The sequence below is a fragment of the Sebastes fasciatus genome, chromosome 8 (genome assembly GCF_043250625.1).
Source record: "Sebastes fasciatus isolate fSebFas1 chromosome 8, fSebFas1.pri, whole genome shotgun sequence".
Lineage (NCBI taxonomy): Eukaryota > Metazoa > Chordata > Actinopteri > Perciformes > Sebastidae > Sebastes > Sebastes fasciatus.
In genome coordinates this window covers 12,975,198-12,995,102 of record NC_133802.1, presented here as the reverse complement: position 1 = coordinate 12,995,102, position 19,905 = coordinate 12,975,198, and the positions used below count along the sequence as shown (strand labels likewise).

The following is a 19,905-nucleotide window of genomic DNA, read 5'->3' as shown; positions in this document are numbered from 1 at the left end:
TTCCATCTCACTCTCTCTCTCTCTCTCTCCATCTCTCTCCCTCTCTCTGTCTCTCTCTCTCTCTCTCTCCCTCTCTCGCTCTATCTCTCTCTCTCTCCATCTCTCTCTCTCTATCTCTCTCTCTCTCTCTCCATCTCTCTCTCCCTCTCTCTCTCTCCCTCCCTCCCTCTCTCTCCTTCCATCTCTCTCTCTCTCTCTCTCTCTCCATCTCTCTCTCTCTCTGTCTCTCTCTCTCTCTCTCCCTCTCTCTCTCTGTCTCTCTCTTCATCTCTCTCTCTCTCCATCTCTCTCTCTCTATCTCTCTCTCTCTCTCTCCATCTCTCTCCCTCTCTCTCTCTCTCTCTCTCTCTCTCTCTCTCCATCTCTCTCTCTCTCTGTCTCTCTCTCTCTCTCTCTCTCTCTCTCCCTCTCTCGCTCTATCTCTCTCTCTCTCTCTCTCTTCATCTCTCTCTCTCTCCATCTCTCTCTCTCTATCTCTCTCTCTCTCTCCATCTCTCTCTCCCTCTCTCTCTCTCTCTCTACCTCCCTCTCTCTCCTTCCATCTCACTCTCTCTCTCTCTCTCTCTCTCTCCATATCTCTCTCTCCATCTCTCTCTCTCTCTGTCTCTCTCTCCCTCTCCCTCGCTCTGTCTCTCTGTCTCCGTCTCTCTGTCTCTCTCTCTCTCTCTCTCCATCTCTCTCTCTCTCTCTCTCCGGATAAAACCGAGTGTTTCCGTGGATGTGCGAGCTGCCTGCCTGCAAGCAGCCATAATTGGGATTATTCAGGAATAATTCGCCTAATCCAGCCGCGGTTGTTTTTCTTTCCTCCTTTTTCCTTCTTCTTTTCCAGTCGTGATTTATTTCGACACCGTTTTTTGCTGACGTGAATCCCATCGTGACATCGAGCTGGATCTGTCACAAATGTATTTGTTCTGTCACGGAGGCTTTTTTTTTTTACTGTGGACTATTAAAATGTAGTCCACCTTCGGCTGGACAGCAAAACAAAGACTGCATATTGAACAGTTCGAGGGTAAATACAATGAAAGATGGGAAAGAGAGCTGTATCGAGGCTGTTGTCTGTGGACTAATTGTTCCAGTATACATGATACAAGACGATTCATTTAGGGGATGATGCGCGATCTGTTTTTTTTTCCTCTCCTCTCTCTCTATCGTTTGTGGGTGGGTTATTATAAGCATTGAAAATCTGACATCATTTGGATATATGTGAACAGAAGATGTGTTTTTTTGATCATCGCGTCTGTTTCTAGCAGCCTCCTGGAGATCCATCTTTTGACGTGATGCAACATAAAAAATCTGTTTTTGTCGGATGATATTCAGACACAAATGAACACATCCCTCTGTGTGATGCTGTAGAAGAAGAAGGGTGGCGGTGGATGGATGTGTTTTTCTCCATACATATCTCTCCTAAACCCACGGATCGTCTGATCAGCTGTTGATTATTATTATTATTATCATCACATAGAGCACCCCGTCTTATGTTTATTATATGTTCGATCTCCTCGCGATGGATTTTTATGCATAACAGGTGTTGTTTGAGCCCGAGAGCACAGCACGAGCATGAGGCTTTGTTATGTGTTTTTCTCTCGGTTTGACAAACAGTGAAACAAAGCGACTGGGAGCATTTTTTGCCTTGAGAGAAAAGCAGATCCAAAAAAAGATGAGGGGATGAAAGGTAGGTTATCATCTCTGTCTCTCTTTCTCTCACACACACACACATACATTGACGCACACACACACATCAGAGGTGATTTTGACACCTGTTCATCTGTTTTTCACCCCAGCCTTCTGTGTTTCAGGCCTAGCTGACATGGCAGCCATCTAATCAGGTGAAATGATATTTGTCAAGGTGGCAGAGAGGCTGTTATGTATGGGAGGAAGAAAAATAAGCCCACAGTTACAGCAGATCATATTGTGTTTCATGGCCTACATAGACAAGGCCCACCCAGACTATAGCACAGCTATGTGTTATTATCACCTGACGCCGCCTAGAAATGTGGTTTTGAATTAGGGCTGCATCTTGAATTTTAATTGGATTTTGGTGTTTTTATTCACGTCTTCCTTGAGGCCTAACACAATTTTCTCCTCCTGTTGAGTCAAATTCACACACACACATATAGGCCTGTGGTAAAAAAAATAAAATACAAATGGCTGCCTGCTCTGCCATTATATTCTCACATTTGTTATGTGCTGTGAATGGTACAGATTACGCCCTCTGCTCTGTCACGCACATACACATGCACAGAGCAGCCGAGAGAAAGCATAACATGTTCTTTTGCTCATTTACAACATCTCTGTTTGTTGGACATGCCCAGTGTTGGTTGTACTGTGTCTGCTCCATCACCACCCCCCCCCCCCTCCTGTACACCCCCATGCATTCACTCAAACACCCACACTTGCACAAAGTATGTGAGCTGTTGTATCTTAGCAACGGGCAAGGTAATTACTGAGAGAGCCAAGGAGCTGGCATGCTGTAGAGCTGCTGATCTGATCCCAGCCTTAGAGAAACAGGAAGGCAAAAGATTTCCACTGTGTTGCCCGACACGCCACTTCTACGTCCACGCTGATACATGTTAAGTTTGGTTTCCGTTTCAGAGCTAACAAGTACGTCAGACATCTTGTTTTTTCCATTCCTCAAAATGTGTGTCTCTGTTTCGCAGGTGGTGAGGTTGTGGACAAAGAAGAAAGATGAGTCTGTCATGTAGAAAAGATCCTTACGGCCTCTCCTTGTAAAGACGAGAGAGCCGTGGGAGACGACGGCTGTAGGAGGATCAGTAGCGTTCATAAAAAGGGCCCGAACCAGGCAGGCTCTTGTGGAAGGTGATAGAATGAGTAACCAGACCTTTGCCATCGATGGGCCGGGCAGTTTGCTGGCCGTGCTGGCTTCGCAGGGCGGAATGGCGAGAGCCAATGGCGGCGGCGGCGGCGGCAGCAGCAGCAACAGCGGCAGCAACAGTGGAGGAATCTCTGCCACAGATGTGTCTGCCTACTTTAAGCTGGTCTTCTTGGGTTTGATCATCTGTGTCAGCCTCGTGGGCAACCTCTTGGTCTCCCTGCTGGTCCTACGAGACCGGACACTTCACAAGGCTCCCTACTTCTTTCTCCTGGACCTGTGCCTGGCCGACGCGGTCCGCTCCGCCGCCTGCTTCCCCTTCGTGCTGGTTTCCGTCCACAACAGCTCAGCCTGGACTTACAGCGCCTTGAGTTGTAAAGTTGTGGCTTTCATGGCTGTGCTGTTTTGTTTTCACGCTGCCTTCATGCTGTTCTGCGTGGCTGTCACCCGCTACCTTGCCATCGCCCACCACCGATTCTACGCCAAGCGCATGACCATCTGGACCTGCGCCGCCATCATTTGCATGGTGTGGACTCTGGCCGTCGCCATGGCGTTCCCGCCCGTCTTCGACGTGGGGACGTACAAGTTCATCCGTGACGAGGATCAGTGCATTTTTGAACACCGCTACCTGAAGACCAACGACACCCTGGGCTTCATGCTCATGCTGGCCGTGGTGGTCCTGGCCACGCACGGTTTCTACGCCAAGCTGCTGCTGTTTGAGTACAGGCACCGCAAGATGAAACCTGTCCAGCTGGTGCCGGCCATCAGCCAGAACTGGACCTTCCACGGTCCCGGGGCCACGGGTCAAGCCGCGGCCAACTGGATCGCAGGGTTCGGTCGTGGCCCCATGCCGCCCACTCTGTTGGGCATCAGGCAAAATTTACACAATCAACACCGGCGGCTGCTCGGGATGGAGGAGGTGAGGTCAGAGCGGAGGCTGGGCAGGATGTTCTACACCATCACCCTGCTCTTCCTGGTCCTCTGGGCTCCGTACATCGTGGCGTGCTTCTGGAGGGTGTTCGTCAAGTCCTGCACCATACCTCACAGGTACCTCTCCATCACGGTGTGGATGAGCTTCGCCCAAGCCGGGGTCAACCCTATCTTCTGTCTCCTGCTCAACGAGGACCTGAGGAAAGTGCTGCGAGCTCACCTGCCCACCTACTGTAGGACTAAACAACACCTGCCCCAGGACGAGGCCTACTGCATTATGTGATACGATACGAGCTCAATGAAGAGTTTCAGGTTTTAAAGGGAGAATTTGGAGAATAGAAGTGATGTAACGCACCTTGGTTAAGTGTCTGTTTTGTTGTTTTGCACAACAAAATCAAATTTTCGCCAACAAATGCAGACACAGTGCCATTTTATTGAGAATGTTGATGTTTGACTAAGTGTGTGCGGTGCAGAGGTTTGAACCGGGCAATAGAGAAGCCCCTGGTTTGTATTTCTGATGATGTACTGTATGATTAGGAAAGATCACAACTATCACCGCTCCAACTAAGTGTGACAGATGCCATTTTAAAATAATGTTGCCTTATTTCAATGGGACACGCCCCAGAGCTTTCAAACTGAGAACGAGTTTCTGTGTCACACGAGGCACAAAACAGACACACGGAGGTTTGAAATCCTTGAAGAAAATGTGCGAATAGAAAGTGTTGATCAGAGCGTTACTAACTCTGAAACACATCAAGGAACTCAAAGGGTCTGAACGGATTGATAGACCACCCCGGACGCCTTTTCATGTAATTCAAAAGGAGACTGCTGAGTATCGAATGGACCCAATAACCTTGGATACATTTAAATAGCCGTTGTGAACCCAAGAAGCCCCTAACATGCTTGATTTTTTTGGACTTGATTTTAGGGCGTGTCAGGTTTCTTTGTATCATAAAAAAATTGCCTGTTTTTCCTTTATTTGTAAAACTATACATGTTAAGCAGATGACACTATTTTGAAATATGACTTGATTTCATATTGTACAGACTGTACAGGAATGTGTATTCCTGCTTGTGTGTTTTTATATAGCATTTGTGTGTATGTGTGTGTGAGAGAGAGGAAGAAGAGGTAGACAGAAGAGGAGAGGAGGAAGGGAGAACGATAAGAGAGAGAAATAATGATGATAGAATAGGTTCCAGTAATATTGAGTCAATATGAAAGCAGCCTCATCTTGGTGTCTCAAAATCATGCAAAATTGAACATATGGAAATGTATCCTTTAAATGGATTTAACAGAAAATGTCGTTTTTCAATGTACAAGCTAATGTGAAGTGCAGATGGATTATGAAAAAGGGGGACAGAATAATTAGGAAACAACACTTGTGCATTGCAAACAGGCTGGAGGATTTAATGACTTGAATGATGATGTAAATTACGTCGTTTTAAAAAACCATTAGCAAACGATGATCTTGGGAATGTTTTTAAAGTACTGTTATGCTCTGAATACAAAAAAAATGAAGAAATTAAGTGGCTCTTAATGGGAAGAAAACTTGAATGTTACCAGGTCTTCTTATATTTACCCCCCCAACATAATGTCACCATTTGAGTGTCCTGTCCTGGATCACAGTATAAGTTTAAAATCAAAACGTCTTCAGGGTGGAAACGACCCCAGAGATGTTTGGTGCGAGGAAACCGGCTGAAGTTGTCTCTCCAAATTAAGATTCATGTAATACAAATGTCAGACCTACAGTATGTTAGGCATAGATACTGTATATTTGTGCAGTCAATTTTCTAAATGTGGACACTTGCACAGCATACTGTATTAGCATGCATCCCACTGCATTTCATTGATTCAAGACTGGGGATTACAACTTGTACAGATGTTGATGTGGAGAGACGAAGTGAGACGGGAACTGAGGTCCATAATTTTTACGTCTGGCATTCCTTCGCGAGATGATATTCTGTAACTGTACAGTTTAACTGAGGTGGTTCTTTTGCCCACTCATCAATAAAGACTCTACTTTTGATGCATTCTGAGTTATGACCTGTCTTGGATGTTAACATGGCTGTGGAGAACACTTAACAGGAAATAGACCACTTTACAGCGCATGCAGCACAAATTACATCCGGTGTGCCGGTAGTTTCTGAACATGTATACAAAAAAAGGTATATTTGTGACCAATCAGTCTAGCTTTGTACACTTCACTGCATAAAATTAAAAAGTCTCCTTGACACTTTCCTCTCCACTGAACACTGGCCAACAACCACTGTAGAGTCAAAGTGATTTGTGATTTCTTACTCAAGTACTAACCTTTCAAATCTGTGGTGACAGGTGTACAAATACACAAAAAAAAACGAACTAAATGGGGACAAAATATGTAGTTGGATCTAACAAATCAATTTCTTAAGCTAGTGGTTGAATATACTTAAACTTTCCTGCAATAAAATGAAACTATGTAACTTTTGCTAACCAGCAGCCAGTATGGTTATGAATTAAATTTACAGGATAAATGCAAATGTAGCACAATCAGAGAATAGTCATAAAGTTAAGAACATGACTAAAAGCCGTTTCACACCAAGCACAGATTTTCCTCCGAAAAATTGGCGCAGACATTTATGAAAAATATTTTTATGGGTTCTTATGAATGCTTGCAAACCCCTGCAGAACAATTGTGCGGGGAAAAAAATATTTGTTTTAGGGCTGTCAATCAATTAAAGTATTTAATCGAAATGAAGCGCATGATTGTCCATAATTAATTGCAAATTAATCACACATTTTTTATCTGTTCAAAATGTACCTTAAAGCAAGATTTGTCAAGTATTTAATACTCTCATCAACATGGGAGTGGGCAAATATGCTTGCTTAATGCAAATGTATGTATACATTTATTATTGGAAATCATTTTACAACACAAAACAATGACAAATATAAAACGTCACAGGTCATGACTTGCCCCAAACTGCATGTGATTATCATAAAGTGGGCATGTCTGTAAAGGGGACTCGTGGGTACCCATAGAACCGATTTTCATTCACATATCTTGAGGTCAGAGGTCAAGGGACCCCTTTGAAAATGGCCATGCCAGTTTTTCCTCGCCAAAATTTAGCTCAAGTTTGGAGCGTTATTTAACCTCCTTTGTGACAAGCTAGCATGACATGGTTGGTACCAATGGACTCCTTAGGTTTTATAGTTTTTAGTATATATTTCTATTTGATATAATACCAGTATCGTTCACTCTAGCTCTTAAACTGAGCTCGCTACAACCTAAACATTGCAAGCTGCGTTAACAAATTTGCGTTAACTTTGGTAGCCCTAATTTGTTTGTTTTCAGGGTAACGGGTTGTCAGACAAATGGGCTTTTTCAGTCCAATGGGACTATTGCTGTTTCGGAATAACAATGGGCCGTCCCCCTTCTCAACACCTAATAATGTACTCACACTACTATCTCAACAACCAAATAAAAGACAATATATGGCTTGAGGTCGCCCAGCATCTGGGATACAATGAAGATGGTCATGTAGATGATATGCACTTGCGAACGTTATATGTTGGTCACGGAACAGGGTTAGCAAACAGCAGCTCACTGTACTGTTAGCATCAAAATTTGGGTTCTATTAGTTTATGTATTGTGTAGTTAACGTTAAAGCCCTTTAGACATTCTCTGTCTGTGTTTTTGTTGTGTGAAGTGGACACAAGCACTATTTAGGAGCACTACTCATTTGGCCTCATTGACGAAGATGGAACACAGCAACGCGGATAATTCGCACCGGAAACAGTGTGCACAGTTGTCATGTGTTGTCACGTATTCTTGCACCCCATTTTTGCATCGCACTGCTGAGAAACTGTTTTAAGCAATGTTATACAATGTTATGCAGCAATACCTCTTTAAAGTTTGCTAACATTAGCCACCAGGAGCTACTGGTCATACCAGACCAAGCGAGGCTGTAGCAGCAAAACCTCTGACTGTATTGAATTGAGCAAGGATGCATTTTATTTCTGTTAAGAATCTGTTATTTCTACGTTCAAAAGTGACCTCGTCGCACTTTAAACAATGCAAAAACAAAGAGGACTCAAGCATAAACATAGCTAACTTCATTAGCTTTTATACTTAAAACTAGCATTTGATAACGATGTTCCCAAGCAGAACCATGCAATTCATTCTTACCACAGCATGCGGCATAATAAATGAGATTTGATACAACGCAAAATCCAGAAATAGTGACTGTAAAATGAAACAATAATAAAAATAACTGCCGCTGTGTACCAGGCTTTTCAAGCGGCAGCTGTGGAATCTTTTGTGTAAACCGAGAAATGGGTTTAAGGCAGTATCCAATCGCTCAGTAGACCAGAAAAACGAATTTCATTCATTAAAACTTGCATATACTTGTGGTACAATATCTGGATGAATAAAAGTTGATTTAACACGTATCATGATTACACTCTAACAGAAGAACAAATGACCAAATCTTAAACATGATTTTAAATGTTGTTGTTGAGGATTACTCCTCCGCATGATAAGGGACATAAATACTTTATGGACTGAATCTCATACAGATCCCACCCTTAAAGCAAACCTTAAGCAGCCAACCATACTACATAATTATGCTTCTGACATTATGAAATAAAATGGAAAGGCTGGGGAGAATGTAATATGTTTCAATCTTAATTAGGCCCTGATTGAAATCCAGCCATCATGTGATTGTGTATTTTCTCGATAAACAATTTGACTATATTTTGAATTTGAATGAGAGATAATTTCCATTGTCTTTATTTGCGCGCCTAGACTGCGGTTGATGAAAAAGATGTTTCCATAGTGAGCATCCTCTAAATAGTCCAGGTTTAACAGGTTGTATCAGACTGAGCATCTCTGTCTCACCAGAACTGATGTTGCAGATTCATCTAAAGCGCTTATTTTTAGTTTTCTTCCCACTTCCCTCCAAGATACACCACAACAAAGGCCGTCTTACTCATTTGTGAAAACTTATCCTCGCCCACTGTGTGTTGTGAAGATGCAGGGTTGTTGCATTGTCCTATCAGAGCAGCTGGGTTCACACAGGAGAAGTGTTGTGTTGCTCTCTTGGATAGAAATCCTTGTTTTTTTATCAGCACCTTTGCTGCCTGTTTCACACAGCCTCGTCCTGACCTTCCCAGACAGCAACCATTCATTGTGCCTTCACACCCACACAGACACGTTTCTACGTCACAATACCCTCACCAACCTTGGGAGGAAAACAATCGCAAGTCTGAAAGCACTGCATTTGTGAAATTAATCAAACATATTGGGGTTAAATTCTTACACACACACACATTGTTACTTTTTCCACCGTTTCCACAAATTCTAGAAATTATGTGTAAGTATGTTTCTCATATGCTGAGATGGTTCAAATGGTGCAGAGATTGCCATGATACATTAGTCTGACAATGTAACACTAATATCATTTTTATTGCTTGTCCAGGCTTAGAAAACAGACACTTCTAGGAGCTTCAATGTGTGGGTGTGATCTACCATCAGTGGTTCCCAAACTGGGGCCCCGTCAAAAGGGTTCAAAGAAATATTTGCGGGGTCACCGGGCACCTCCGCTTAACAAAATCATGTATATTTCTTTCAGATTTTGACATTTTTCTTGTGAAATACAAGACACTTTTAACTCTTTGGCCTCTAAAAATAATATTGGAAAAGGAAAAAAATCCATCTATGGTTGAACTCATAACACGCTACAAGTCAACATTACTTTACTCTACCTGATAGTTTATGGGTATTTACTGTATAGTGTACCTGCAACTAACTACGTTTCGTTGATGTTGACAAAATCCAGTATTACGATATATTTGACCTAAAACCTCAATATTGATAGAGTGAAGACATTTTGGGGTTTTGAAGAGACACTTGCACACAAATCGTTGAACAAGACTACACAGCAATGCTTTGGGCGTTCACCATCTTAGTTTAAGGTCGTGTCTAGATGGTAACCCACAATTTGGGAACCTCTCGCGAGATAGTTGAGGTTAGGCATTGACCTTGAATTTCGCAATTTGCTGGTTACCTTCTAGACACAACCTTAATTTAGCGTATTATTATTGTAACAGTTGCTAATTAGCACTAAACACAGTTGAGGTTGATGTGAATGTCATTAGTTTTGCAGGTATTTGGTCATAAACCAAAGTATTGGGCAAATTTACATTCATGTACGTGAACCTCAATGTAGCACTGGATGAAAAGACAGGGGATCACCAAAGTCAGGAGGATTTATCCTCTTGGGAACATACATGTCTGTCAAAAATGCCATGTCAGTACATCCAACAGTTTTTGAGATATTTCAGACAGGACCAAAGTGGTGGACCAACAAACCCAACGACATTGCCGAAAAACATCATTATCAATATGATTATGATTGATGGCCAAATAGGCAAAGGAATTGACTATTTTTCATTAACACTCAAAAGGTCAAAAGTCCTAATAAACACTTTCACAATACTAAAACAATATCTTATCTCATAACACAATATTATAGATTGATCGCCCCAGCTCCAAACGCAATAGTACATTTTTACATGACTTTTATTCATTGATGGAGGGGGAATCCTGTGTAGATCTTGAAGACCCACACAATGACTAACACTCTCCTACACTGTAGGTTTGACCACCCTACTGCATTAAGCTGTTATTACCATTCCACTATTGTTAAATTCTATTGTTTCAAATATATATGGTGAAAAAAGATACAAAGACAGCTGACAGTTACAGTAGTTTATTCTGTATGTGCGTTAAATAAATTATATGAATCCGCAACCAGCTTGAGCTGAATACACAAACACAGATAAGTACAAACACATACTGAAAAACACACTCATTTGTCTTTTGTGGTGATCAATTTGATATATGCCTACAGACTGATTCAGAGTTCAATGTCATGCACATGGTCTCAAATGCAAACAGGCAATTGCAGAACAGAAAGCAAATAAGGCGGTTTTACTACACTTGATTACACTGCTTGAGTAACAGTTACATAAATAGTGAACTAGATCTACGCCAGGGGGGCCGTCAGTGAGATACAAAGTGTTGGACCAGTTTGCTCTGGAAGATTACGTTGTATCCTCATCACATGAATTCAGTCATATCCGTACAAGTCAGAGGTAAGCCATGACACATGCATGGGAGTAGTGCTCTTTCTTTCTTTGTTAAAAAGATATTTCTCAGCTGCAGGAGTACTGACACGCACACACACACACACACACACGCACACACACACACACACACACACACACACACATACATACATACATACAACCCCCACAACCCCTTGAATTTTTAGACATCCCTTTCACCTACACAGCATGGTGAGCTTTCTGATTGCACTCGAGTTATCATTACATTAAACGTTTAATGCAGCCTGTTACATTCCAGTGAAAATCTACACACTTTGTTATTGGACGGTTAAGAAGCGGCAGGGCCGTTTGTACGCGCTGGATGGAAGCATTTTATTGGTGGATCAGTCACTTTTGCTCCCGCCTCCAGATGATGACCATGCCGGTGGAGTCGGCGGATGCCAGCAAACTCTCGTCACAGTTGAAGCTGACGTCCAGCACCGGTCCGCCGTGACCCTGTAACTTGTTCACTATCGCCTTGGTGTTGCGTTCGACGTCGAAGAAGTAGACGCAGGTGTCCTCGCTGCCGGTCACTGTGTCAGAGGGAAAATCAGAAGATCGAGAAGTTGAATGGTGTAGAGAATTTACAAGGAGAAATGGATAAATAAGAGTCCTAGGAAGGAATGAGTCCTAGAACCCGGAAATGAGTTAGCATTTAAGCACTTCCGGTTCCCTTGTCTCAAAGTAAATGCCTGAAATAAGATCTGTGGTTAACACAAGCTGAAGAGATTTTTACATTTTGTTCTACCATATAAAATACATCAATAAATATCCCACTTGGGAATTTTGAGGCCTTTACATGTCTTCAAAAAGGCAGTTGCTAACAACTAAATGAGACTACAAAACGTCATCACGCCGACTCATCCGCCTTCACAGCCTCTTTGTGTTTACCTGCGTTCATGAGACTGTGGTGTAGTTTCGTTTATAGCCTAACGTTAGCTTTTTATTTCGGCTTGGATTGCATCAAAGTGGTGTTAATTTGTGAAGAATCATAAATGTTTGTTTGCCACGGAGTTTATTTTCTGCAATAATCCAAAAACCCAATGGAAAAATCCCATTGTTTTTTTGTCAAAGGAACCCAGGGCGATGCTAATTTCCTGGTTGGCCTACAAAAATACATTATCGCTGCACCACTCTATAAATGATGGATGGCTTACACAAACAATTCATTTTGGATTGAAAATAGGTATCACAATAGTTTACCCTGCTTCTAAACAATCTCAAGAGACAGTATTAAAAATCACTTGTATGCACAGTACAGCTTTAAAGGCCTAGACACACCAAACTGACATCAAAGAACTAGCGGTGACGAAGGCAAACTGTTGCGGCGCCTCATATCCACTGTGTCTTGGCCAAAAAGTCACACTTAAACATACCATAAGGACTACAACCAACGGACAACTAGCACCTATGTTCTGCATCTGCGTGAGGGGAAATAACTCTCCATACCAGCAGGTGGCGGTAGTCTGTATTAATCATTCAAAAAGGGAAACAAGAAAACCTAGAAACAAAGCAGCGTTTTCCTACCTTTCGCATCACTCTCACTTAGCTTCATTCCAGATGATGTTGTGAAAATATCCGCATATCGGAATGTTCAGATGAGATGAAGATGAAAAATGAAAGCCTTCTTGACTTTACTCGTTCACTTTCCTCACTTCCGTTTCTCTTCTCGTGCACTGACTTTGCATAAGATGAACAGCTAATCCGAGTGATTCCTCCCACCGACGGGCTCCGCCACCGATTCAACATGCTCCATCGGCCAAAAAGCCGCCGACATGGACAGACTAGTGCCAACGATGCAGGACACACTACAAAAACTAGAGCCACAGACGCTCACGGATGGCCCGACATTGGCCAACCATCGGCCTGGTGTGTCAGGGCCTTTATGTTTCTAGCAGGAGCTGTTCAACTATCCAGAGATACAGATATGAGGCCACTTCTCAGGTGTCAGTTTGTCAGGTCGTGTCCTTATTGAAATAATGTAAGCAACCATGTTGCAAAACTTCAATGGCTTTTGTAACAATTAAATTACAACACTTCCCTAACTGAAGGGTATTTTTATGAGTGAGATGCTTCTGCTAATTGGAGACACAAAGCTGTCAATTTAAACACTGACAAGCCTCGAGGGAAATGAACTGTTGATTGGTAGGAAATAATTAAAGGTGAGGAAAAGTCAAATAAGGTGAAGCTCTGAGGTAGAGTGCTGTCAAATATTACTCATGCAAACAACATGTTGTATAACTTTTGAACTATTGGTTATATACTAATATGAAATTCTACAACCCTTTGGGAGATGAACGTTTTAAAAAGCCATTAAAGTTCATTCAAATATGCATACGAGCTAACAACAAGGTGAATTACTTAATTGCTGAAATGTTGCTATTTGGGGTTTTCTTTGTATCCAAAAGCAGCTATTTTTTGCATATATTTTGTTCACACTATATAGCCTGCAGCATATAATGAACTGTGGTCTAATTTTCTATTCAAATATCAGAGCAGGAACACAGAGAGTCTTCTTACCCACACAGGCCCCTTGTCTGAAAGACATGAGGGGGCAGAAGATGCTGTGAACGTGCTGGGAACCGTGCTGGATAGGGAAGCTTCTCTTCAGTTGTAGTGTACCATCGTTGTCCACCACCCTGCCAACGCAAACGTGCCATCAATCAGACTCAATGTAACGATGTAAATACATCTTCACATACATGCCACACCAATAAGGAAGGCTTTAAATTATATCTCAGCGCAGCAAAGACAAAACTGCCTATTAATAACTAGTGACTCTCCCTCACAGACTGACCTGTACAGCAGCAGCTTATTGACACATGCGTTGATCAGCAGGGAGGGGTCTCTGGCCTCTCGGCTAATCCAGGACCGAGCAGATATGCTGCAGATGGAGCTGCCTTCACTCACCACCAGACGCTTGGCTTTGGTCAGCTTCCCTGTGGGGGGGGGGCGGGCAGAAACAGCAGAGACCGGCAGAGACACATCAATCCTCTCAACCAGAGACGACATTCAGTGCATGATTCAAAAACTAATTATAATTTGTGATTCAGTTACCGCACACGCTGCCAAACAGAAACGTTGCGAGTGTACCTGTGGCCATGTCGAAGAGAAAGGAGAAGATGCTCCCCCTGTCATCGCCAGCCCAAAGGATCCTCCCCGGAGCATCAAAGGAAAGAGACAGCACGCGGCCTGTCAGCTTACTGGAGCCCCCCTTCACCTTCTTCCCAGTGGAGATGTTCACCACCTGCAGGTGGTGCTTGCTGTTTCCCACCTGCAACACAGAACTGGGAGTGAGGACCTTCATTATGTCCACAAGGCAGCACTGATAAACTGACTGGGAAAAGCACTGGTTGTTGTGTTTTTGCTGGTTAGACTGGTGAAAACCAGCGCAGATTGATCTTTGTAAAATATTAAATATTTCTTTGAGGTAGAAGAAATGGTGTAATCCAACAGAAAGCATCTACTGTCATCTTGTGTTCAGGCAGATTAGACCAATACAGGGCTGCTCTGGCAGACGGACCAGTTAAACCAGCACAAACCAGAAAAACACATTTCTTCCTTTCATAATGTTATTGCTTGTTGTTGGTACTGACTGTCGGTTATAAACAAATATTCATCTCACTCATGCTCCGTTTAATGAGCCGTAAATGGACTTTCATTTTACATTCTGCTCATCAATTCAAGTATTTGCCACTGAAAAAGCAGCGTATAAAATAGATTATCCAAGACACTTACCACTTTTGTTTTGGTGACAAAAGATGACATTCAATTCTAAAATTTGAATCAGTGTCTGCACAGTGCATGCAGTTATTGTGAAGGAGGTGAAAAGCTATTATTGAGACTTTATTGTTTTGTGAATAACCGTCACTCCCAAAAAATGAGACTGAGTGTTTTGAGTAAAATAAAGATACATGAGGATTCATTAATTTTACAGCATGTTATGTACGCTGAAGAGGAAATATAAGCTGCAAAAGTCCCCGTCATTGATTTGGGGTTGGTTTATGGGTACACCAGTACTGGAGCAAAGCAAAATTTAAAATTTTTCCCAAATTCTGAAAAAGCCTTCAAGTATTAAAAAAAAACAATAAAAGTGTGGCGGTAACAGATACATGACAAGAAAGGTATTAATGGTATTAATTGTATTTTTCAGGTTTAACCACTGCCTTGCCTCACTAGGTGTTCACACTATCTTTAAAGCGGAGGTAGGCAGTTTATTTTTGGCATCATTGGGCAAAAATTCCATAATAACCTTTCAGCATATTGTAATTCAAGTGTTCTGAGAGAAAACTAGACTTCTTCACCTCCTCATGGCTCTGTTTTCAGGCTTTAAAAAATCTGGCCAATCACAGAAAACTGCCTACCCTGGGGTACCACTAGAATTACAATATGCTGAAAAGTTATTAGGAATTATTGCCCAATGATGCCAAAAATAATTTGCCCACCCAGCTTTAATAAAGTCCTTTTCCCATGTGACACAAACTAAATAGTGACACACAACTGTCATAAGAGAAAAATCTGCAAACACAGTTTCAAGCTGCACCGTGTCGTCTGGGATCTAAATTCAGACATTTGAAATATGACGCATACGTTTGCATATTCACACTTTATATTTAGTGCTCAATTACAGAATGAGAGTGTCTTGTGAACAGCGTCATATGGCTTATTATCACAGTAATGCATGCAGCTATGTGACGTGTTTCAAGGCTGTTAAGTATATTATTAAGCATTGCTGAAAATATTTCTAGAATTTTACTTTTTAGAAGAAATGATCACTGATTTACTGTGACATCAATATCAAAGTATCACAGCTGATATTGAACTCAAACATTTAGTCCAGAAACAATGGTTATTACCTCCACCAAAGGCCTTCGGCCACAGAGGTTATGTTTTCACCGGTGTTGGTTTGTTTGTTTGTTTGTCTGTCTGTTTGCAGGATTACTCCAAAAGTTTGCAATGGATTTGAAGGAACTTTTGGAGGGGTGGAGTGTGGCACAATGAACAATCCATTAGATCATGATCCGGATTCAGGATTTTTTTTAAGAATTCCGATCAGCCTGAGCATTAAGACAACAGGGTATAACATATGCGCAGTGTGACTGATGATGCATGACCCCGCCTTCTTCCTTCTTAGAGCAGAGATACGTGTGTGGATGTGTGTGTGGGAGCTGCTGGCCGTCCGCAGTGAGAAAGAAAAAAAACGTAGATGACGGGATGACAGACAACTTAGTGTAACGTTATACAGACATAACAAGACTGCTGAATGAGAGAGGCATCTGCCGATACGTTACACGGAAACACACCGTGTTAATAATAAGCCGACCACCTCACGGTACCACCAGCTGTGAGCTGTGATCTGTTTTTAAAGTCAGGCACCTTGGCGGAGATTTACGAGTGCCATTCTAGTTGTCATTTGTGTTGAGTTGACGAAAACAAACATCAACATGATTTTGTTCCTGCAAACATATTAGGACCGTATAGTTGGGGCCCTAAAAGTAGATCATACAAAACTGCAGGTGAGATGGAAAATATTTAAAATCTATTAAAATATTAGAAGTATAATACTGTAACACAAAAATGAAAAGTAGGTTGAACAAGGACATTAAAAAATACTAACAGCCAATTAGACAGGGGTCTTTTATTGTTCTATTCTTAAGTGTTTCTCAATTACCTGCAACTGAGTAACTCCTTTGTGCAAGTTTTTGTGGTACTAGGGAATTAGTAAAAAAAAATGATAACCTGTTTCAAATGAGACTCACCACAGTAAGGTTGTTATTCATGGGCTGGAAGGTGCAGCAGAGCAACTCGCTGGATTCTGGGTCTCTGACCTCTCGGATGCACCGACCGTCCTCCGTGTTCCAGATACGCAGAGTCCCATCTAGTGATGTCGACACGATGATGTCGTTGCTCAGAGACCAAGCAAAGTCTGTGACAGGACCTCCATGACCTTTCAGGGTCACTTTCACACTGGGAGGAGACGGGGACAACGTCATGATGGACAGGGTGCCGTCCAAGGAGCAGCAAGCAAGGAGGTGCTTGTCGTCGTTGGCAAACTGCAACCGTGGAACTAAAAGAACAAGGAGAGGAAGATGAAGAGAAATAAATGTTGCGTACAAATGGATTATCATAAATTAAAAACGATTTACTTACCAGCAGAGTCTACATGTTGGTCAAATATGTGGTGCATGCCAGCAAAAGCATAGTTTTCACTCAAAGTTGTGTCCCCTGCCATGGCACGACTGGCCTCTGCCACTGAGGTGGGCACCAAACTGCCCGGAGGCCTGCGGCCAGAAATAAAAACCACCACGTAAGCATATAATCAATACAACACACCTCACAACCCTTGCCTACAGCTGACAACTCAATATAAGAGATCAGATCATTACTGAGTGCAACCAAACCAGAATTATAGCCAGCAAATCCAACAAAACGCAATGGCTCAAAGGAGGAATAAATCAAAGAGAATTCAATTGCTCAAGGCGATGAGACAAGAAGCTGAATGCAAGTTGAGGATCTCTGTGTGGTGTTCTTGTGAGTACCTCTCATCATAGACGGCTCTGTTCATCTGGGCCTGTAGCTGGTAGGAGCCTCTGCTGACGGACCGGCGGTGACCACGAGCCCCTTGGGCGCGGGGGTCCTCCTCGAAGTCCTGCCCGAGAGGAGAGGGATGGGGAGAACCTCGTAGGAGTGAGTGCAAGTAAAGACCACAAATAATCATCAAAATAACCATCAATAATTCTTGAAAACTTATTGAAATTACCATGCATTTTTATGTTAATGATATTGCCAATATACATGGGCAATGCCAGCCATTTCAACCAAGCTGCTCAGCTTAATATGTATGGGCAACCAAAGTGTTGCTTGGCTATCACTGCTGATTGATGAAAACTAAGGTCTAGCTATCCAGATGGCTCTCATATGTTGTTTCCTATATTATCATTCCAACTCTCAGATATTTTTATATCTCATTTCCCAAATTAGTATAGACACCCCCCCACCGCCACCCACCCACCCTCCTATTCTCTCTCTTCTACGTTCCCTGCCCTTTCTGTTTCTTTGGGTCTGACCTCCATGCGGTCCAGTGTGGTGCGGGAGCTGCGCACACTGCTGGCCCTGAAGCTGCTCTGCTCAGACAGGGGCCCGTAGCGCAGGGCCAGCAGCTGACTGCGCAGCCTCAGGTACTGCCTGCGCAGCCCCGGCTCAAAGCCACACTTGGCGTTCTCTCTGAGCAGCTGGCTGCGTCGGCGGATGTACTGAGTTCGGAACTGTGGGAACGTAGGCGTGCGGTAAGCATTGTACCTGGGGTTGGGAAAAAGAAGTGACAAGGCACACACACACACACACAATAACTCACAAGTTATCCATAAGCAATTACACGTCTGAATAGCTTCTTCATCAGTTTAGATTATTAAAAGCCTGCTGCATGATTGAGTCTCACCTTGCGTCCACTGCCAAAACCTGCTGCCAAACTGCTGCCATTCCACAAGCACTCTGGGTCGAGAGGAAGCCACTGCCAGGGCAGATTCCTGTCAAATACACAACACACACTTTTTTAGATACTTTAACTAATAAACTTATGTCACTGTGTGAGAATGCAGCTTAGCTAACATGAGTATTACATTCACAGAAGAGAGATATCTCTACCTTCAGGCCGAAATGTGCCCTTAAGGAGAACAAATCGTTACTCCAAGTCCTTTATCCCTTTTCTGCTGTTAAGCTGCTGAACACAGACCATACCCATTTTAAATGACTGTTATTTAGAGGAACTTTAACACATGTTGTTCTTATATATTGTTTCTTTTTTTTGGGCTTTTATTGCCATAATCCTATGTATTTATATGGTTCTCTTGTAACTTGTCCCTTCAAGTTTCCCCATGCCTTTAATATGTTTCCTTTGACTTAACTAAATTATTGGTTGTCTGTTGTATGTATGGACGTATGGACTGGGAATGCTACAAATGAATTGCCCCCTTGGGGATAAACAAAGTTGTCTGAACTGAACTGAAGAGAGATATCCACCTCACCATCCTCACATCCTCCCATCCACAGCATTGAATCAGGTGATGATGCAGCATCTAATGGCACCACAGGGACTGACATTGAGCTGTGTTTTGCTAGTTTGACACCAGACAATAATTAAGTGAACTGAAATAGTCATATGGATGCTAAATAATGAACGTATAGGGCATGTTTTTAGCGAATAAGAAGCAAAAGCACCAAAAGCAGACGAGCAAAATTGACAGCTCAGCTAGCTAACGTCGCCTAGCTACCTGACGTTGCCTAGCAATTAGCAAGTTAGCCACAACATCATATGCGATGTCCTCGCGTATAACTCACTCATTCTTCAATGTACACAGATAGTCTATCAGTTAGCTAGTTTATACAGAGAATGAGGCGTTGCAGTGTTATAATGCAGCACGGAAACACAGAGAAATAGGTGTGTAAACGACTCACCTTCCTTAGCTTTTCTCCATCGCTGCTTTCACTGTCAGGTCACATGACGCGGTGTCACATGACGCGGTGTCACATGACGCGCTGTCACCAGCCCTCTGACACACTGATGTGGAGCTGCACGAGTCCAGATGATGATTCACAGCATTTACATGATTTATTATTATATTATATATTATTATTTTGGAAAATGTTTGATTTGCAACAGCATGGTTTCATAGGATACTAATGAAATTTTTTTTAAACATTAACAAGCACAAAGTAATAATGGTAGTAGGCCTAATTCCTCCTAACATTTGTGGTGCCTTGAGGGACCACAGGTGTCCTCCTCAGTTAGGCCTTATTAATATTAGCAATATTTTACTATACCAGTGTTGGACGAACAACTTTTACTTAAGTTAAAGTAGCAAATACCACAGATGAGGAGCTACAGGAGTCCGAAGTTAAAGAGTGACAAAGATGTAAATTGTTCCTTCTGCGGATCACATCCTGAAACTTGCTCTCATTTATTCTGGTCCTGTAAATTTACATGTGAATTGTGGAAAGAT

General features: G+C 42.5%; 2 protein-coding genes across 3 annotated transcripts; one reads left to right on the top strand and one right to left on the bottom strand.

Moving 5' to 3' along the window:
* Positions 1-674: 674 nt before the first annotated feature.
* Positions 675-5,790, top strand: LOC141772505 (putative G-protein coupled receptor 173). The gene is made up of 3 exons (XM_074643529.1): positions 675-1,009; positions 1,600-1,672; positions 2,658-5,790. The coding sequence occupies exon 3, from the start codon at positions 2,826-2,828 to the stop codon at positions 4,041-4,043; it is 1,218 nt and encodes a 405-aa protein (XP_074499630.1). The 5' UTR covers positions 675-1,009; positions 1,600-1,672; positions 2,658-2,825; the 3' UTR covers positions 4,044-5,790.
* A 4,703-nt stretch (positions 5,791-10,493) lies between these two features.
* On the bottom strand, positions 10,494-19,490 carry wdr13 (WD repeat domain 13). Of its 2 annotated transcripts, XR_012594908.1 has the most exons (11): positions 19,361-19,490; positions 18,345-18,432; positions 17,974-18,205; positions 17,446-17,555; positions 17,057-17,187; positions 16,666-16,973; positions 14,000-14,180; positions 13,704-13,845; positions 13,427-13,545; positions 11,105-11,439; positions 10,494-10,969 (listed from the first exon to the last, which is right to left on the bottom strand). XR_012594908.1 is itself a non-coding variant. In XM_074643528.1 (10 exons), exons 2-10 carry the CDS (start codon positions 18,383-18,385, stop codon positions 11,255-11,257), a joined length of 1,449 nt encoding a protein of 482 aa, XP_074499629.1. In that variant the 5' UTR covers positions 18,386-18,432; positions 19,361-19,490; the 3' UTR covers positions 10,494-11,254. The 2 variants fall into 2 exon arrangements, 1 of the variants encoding a protein (XP_074499629.1); XM_074643528.1 differs by having other exon boundaries at positions 10,494-11,439.
* Positions 19,491-19,905: the final 415 nt, after the last annotated feature.

What these genes read in the sequence shown, in the direction of transcription:
- LOC141772505 (XM_074643529.1), top strand. Translation starts at nt 2,826, where the DNA reads ATGAGTAACCAGACCTTTGCCATCGATGGGCCGGGCAGTTTGCTGGCC.
- wdr13 (XM_074643528.1), bottom strand. Translation starts at nt 18,385, where the DNA reads ATGGCAGCAGTTTGGCAGCAGGTTTTGGCAGTGGACGCAAG. An exon ending in CCAACATGTAGACTCTGCTG is followed by an intron (nt 16,974 to 17,056) that starts GTAAGTAAATCG and finishes TTGTTCTTTTAG; the next exon opens with TTCCACGGTTGCAGTTTGCC. An exon ending in CAGACAAGGGGCCTGTGTGG is followed by an intron (nt 11,440 to 13,426) that starts GTAAGAAGACTC and finishes CCTCTGACACAG; the next exon opens with TGACCGGCAGCGAGGACACC.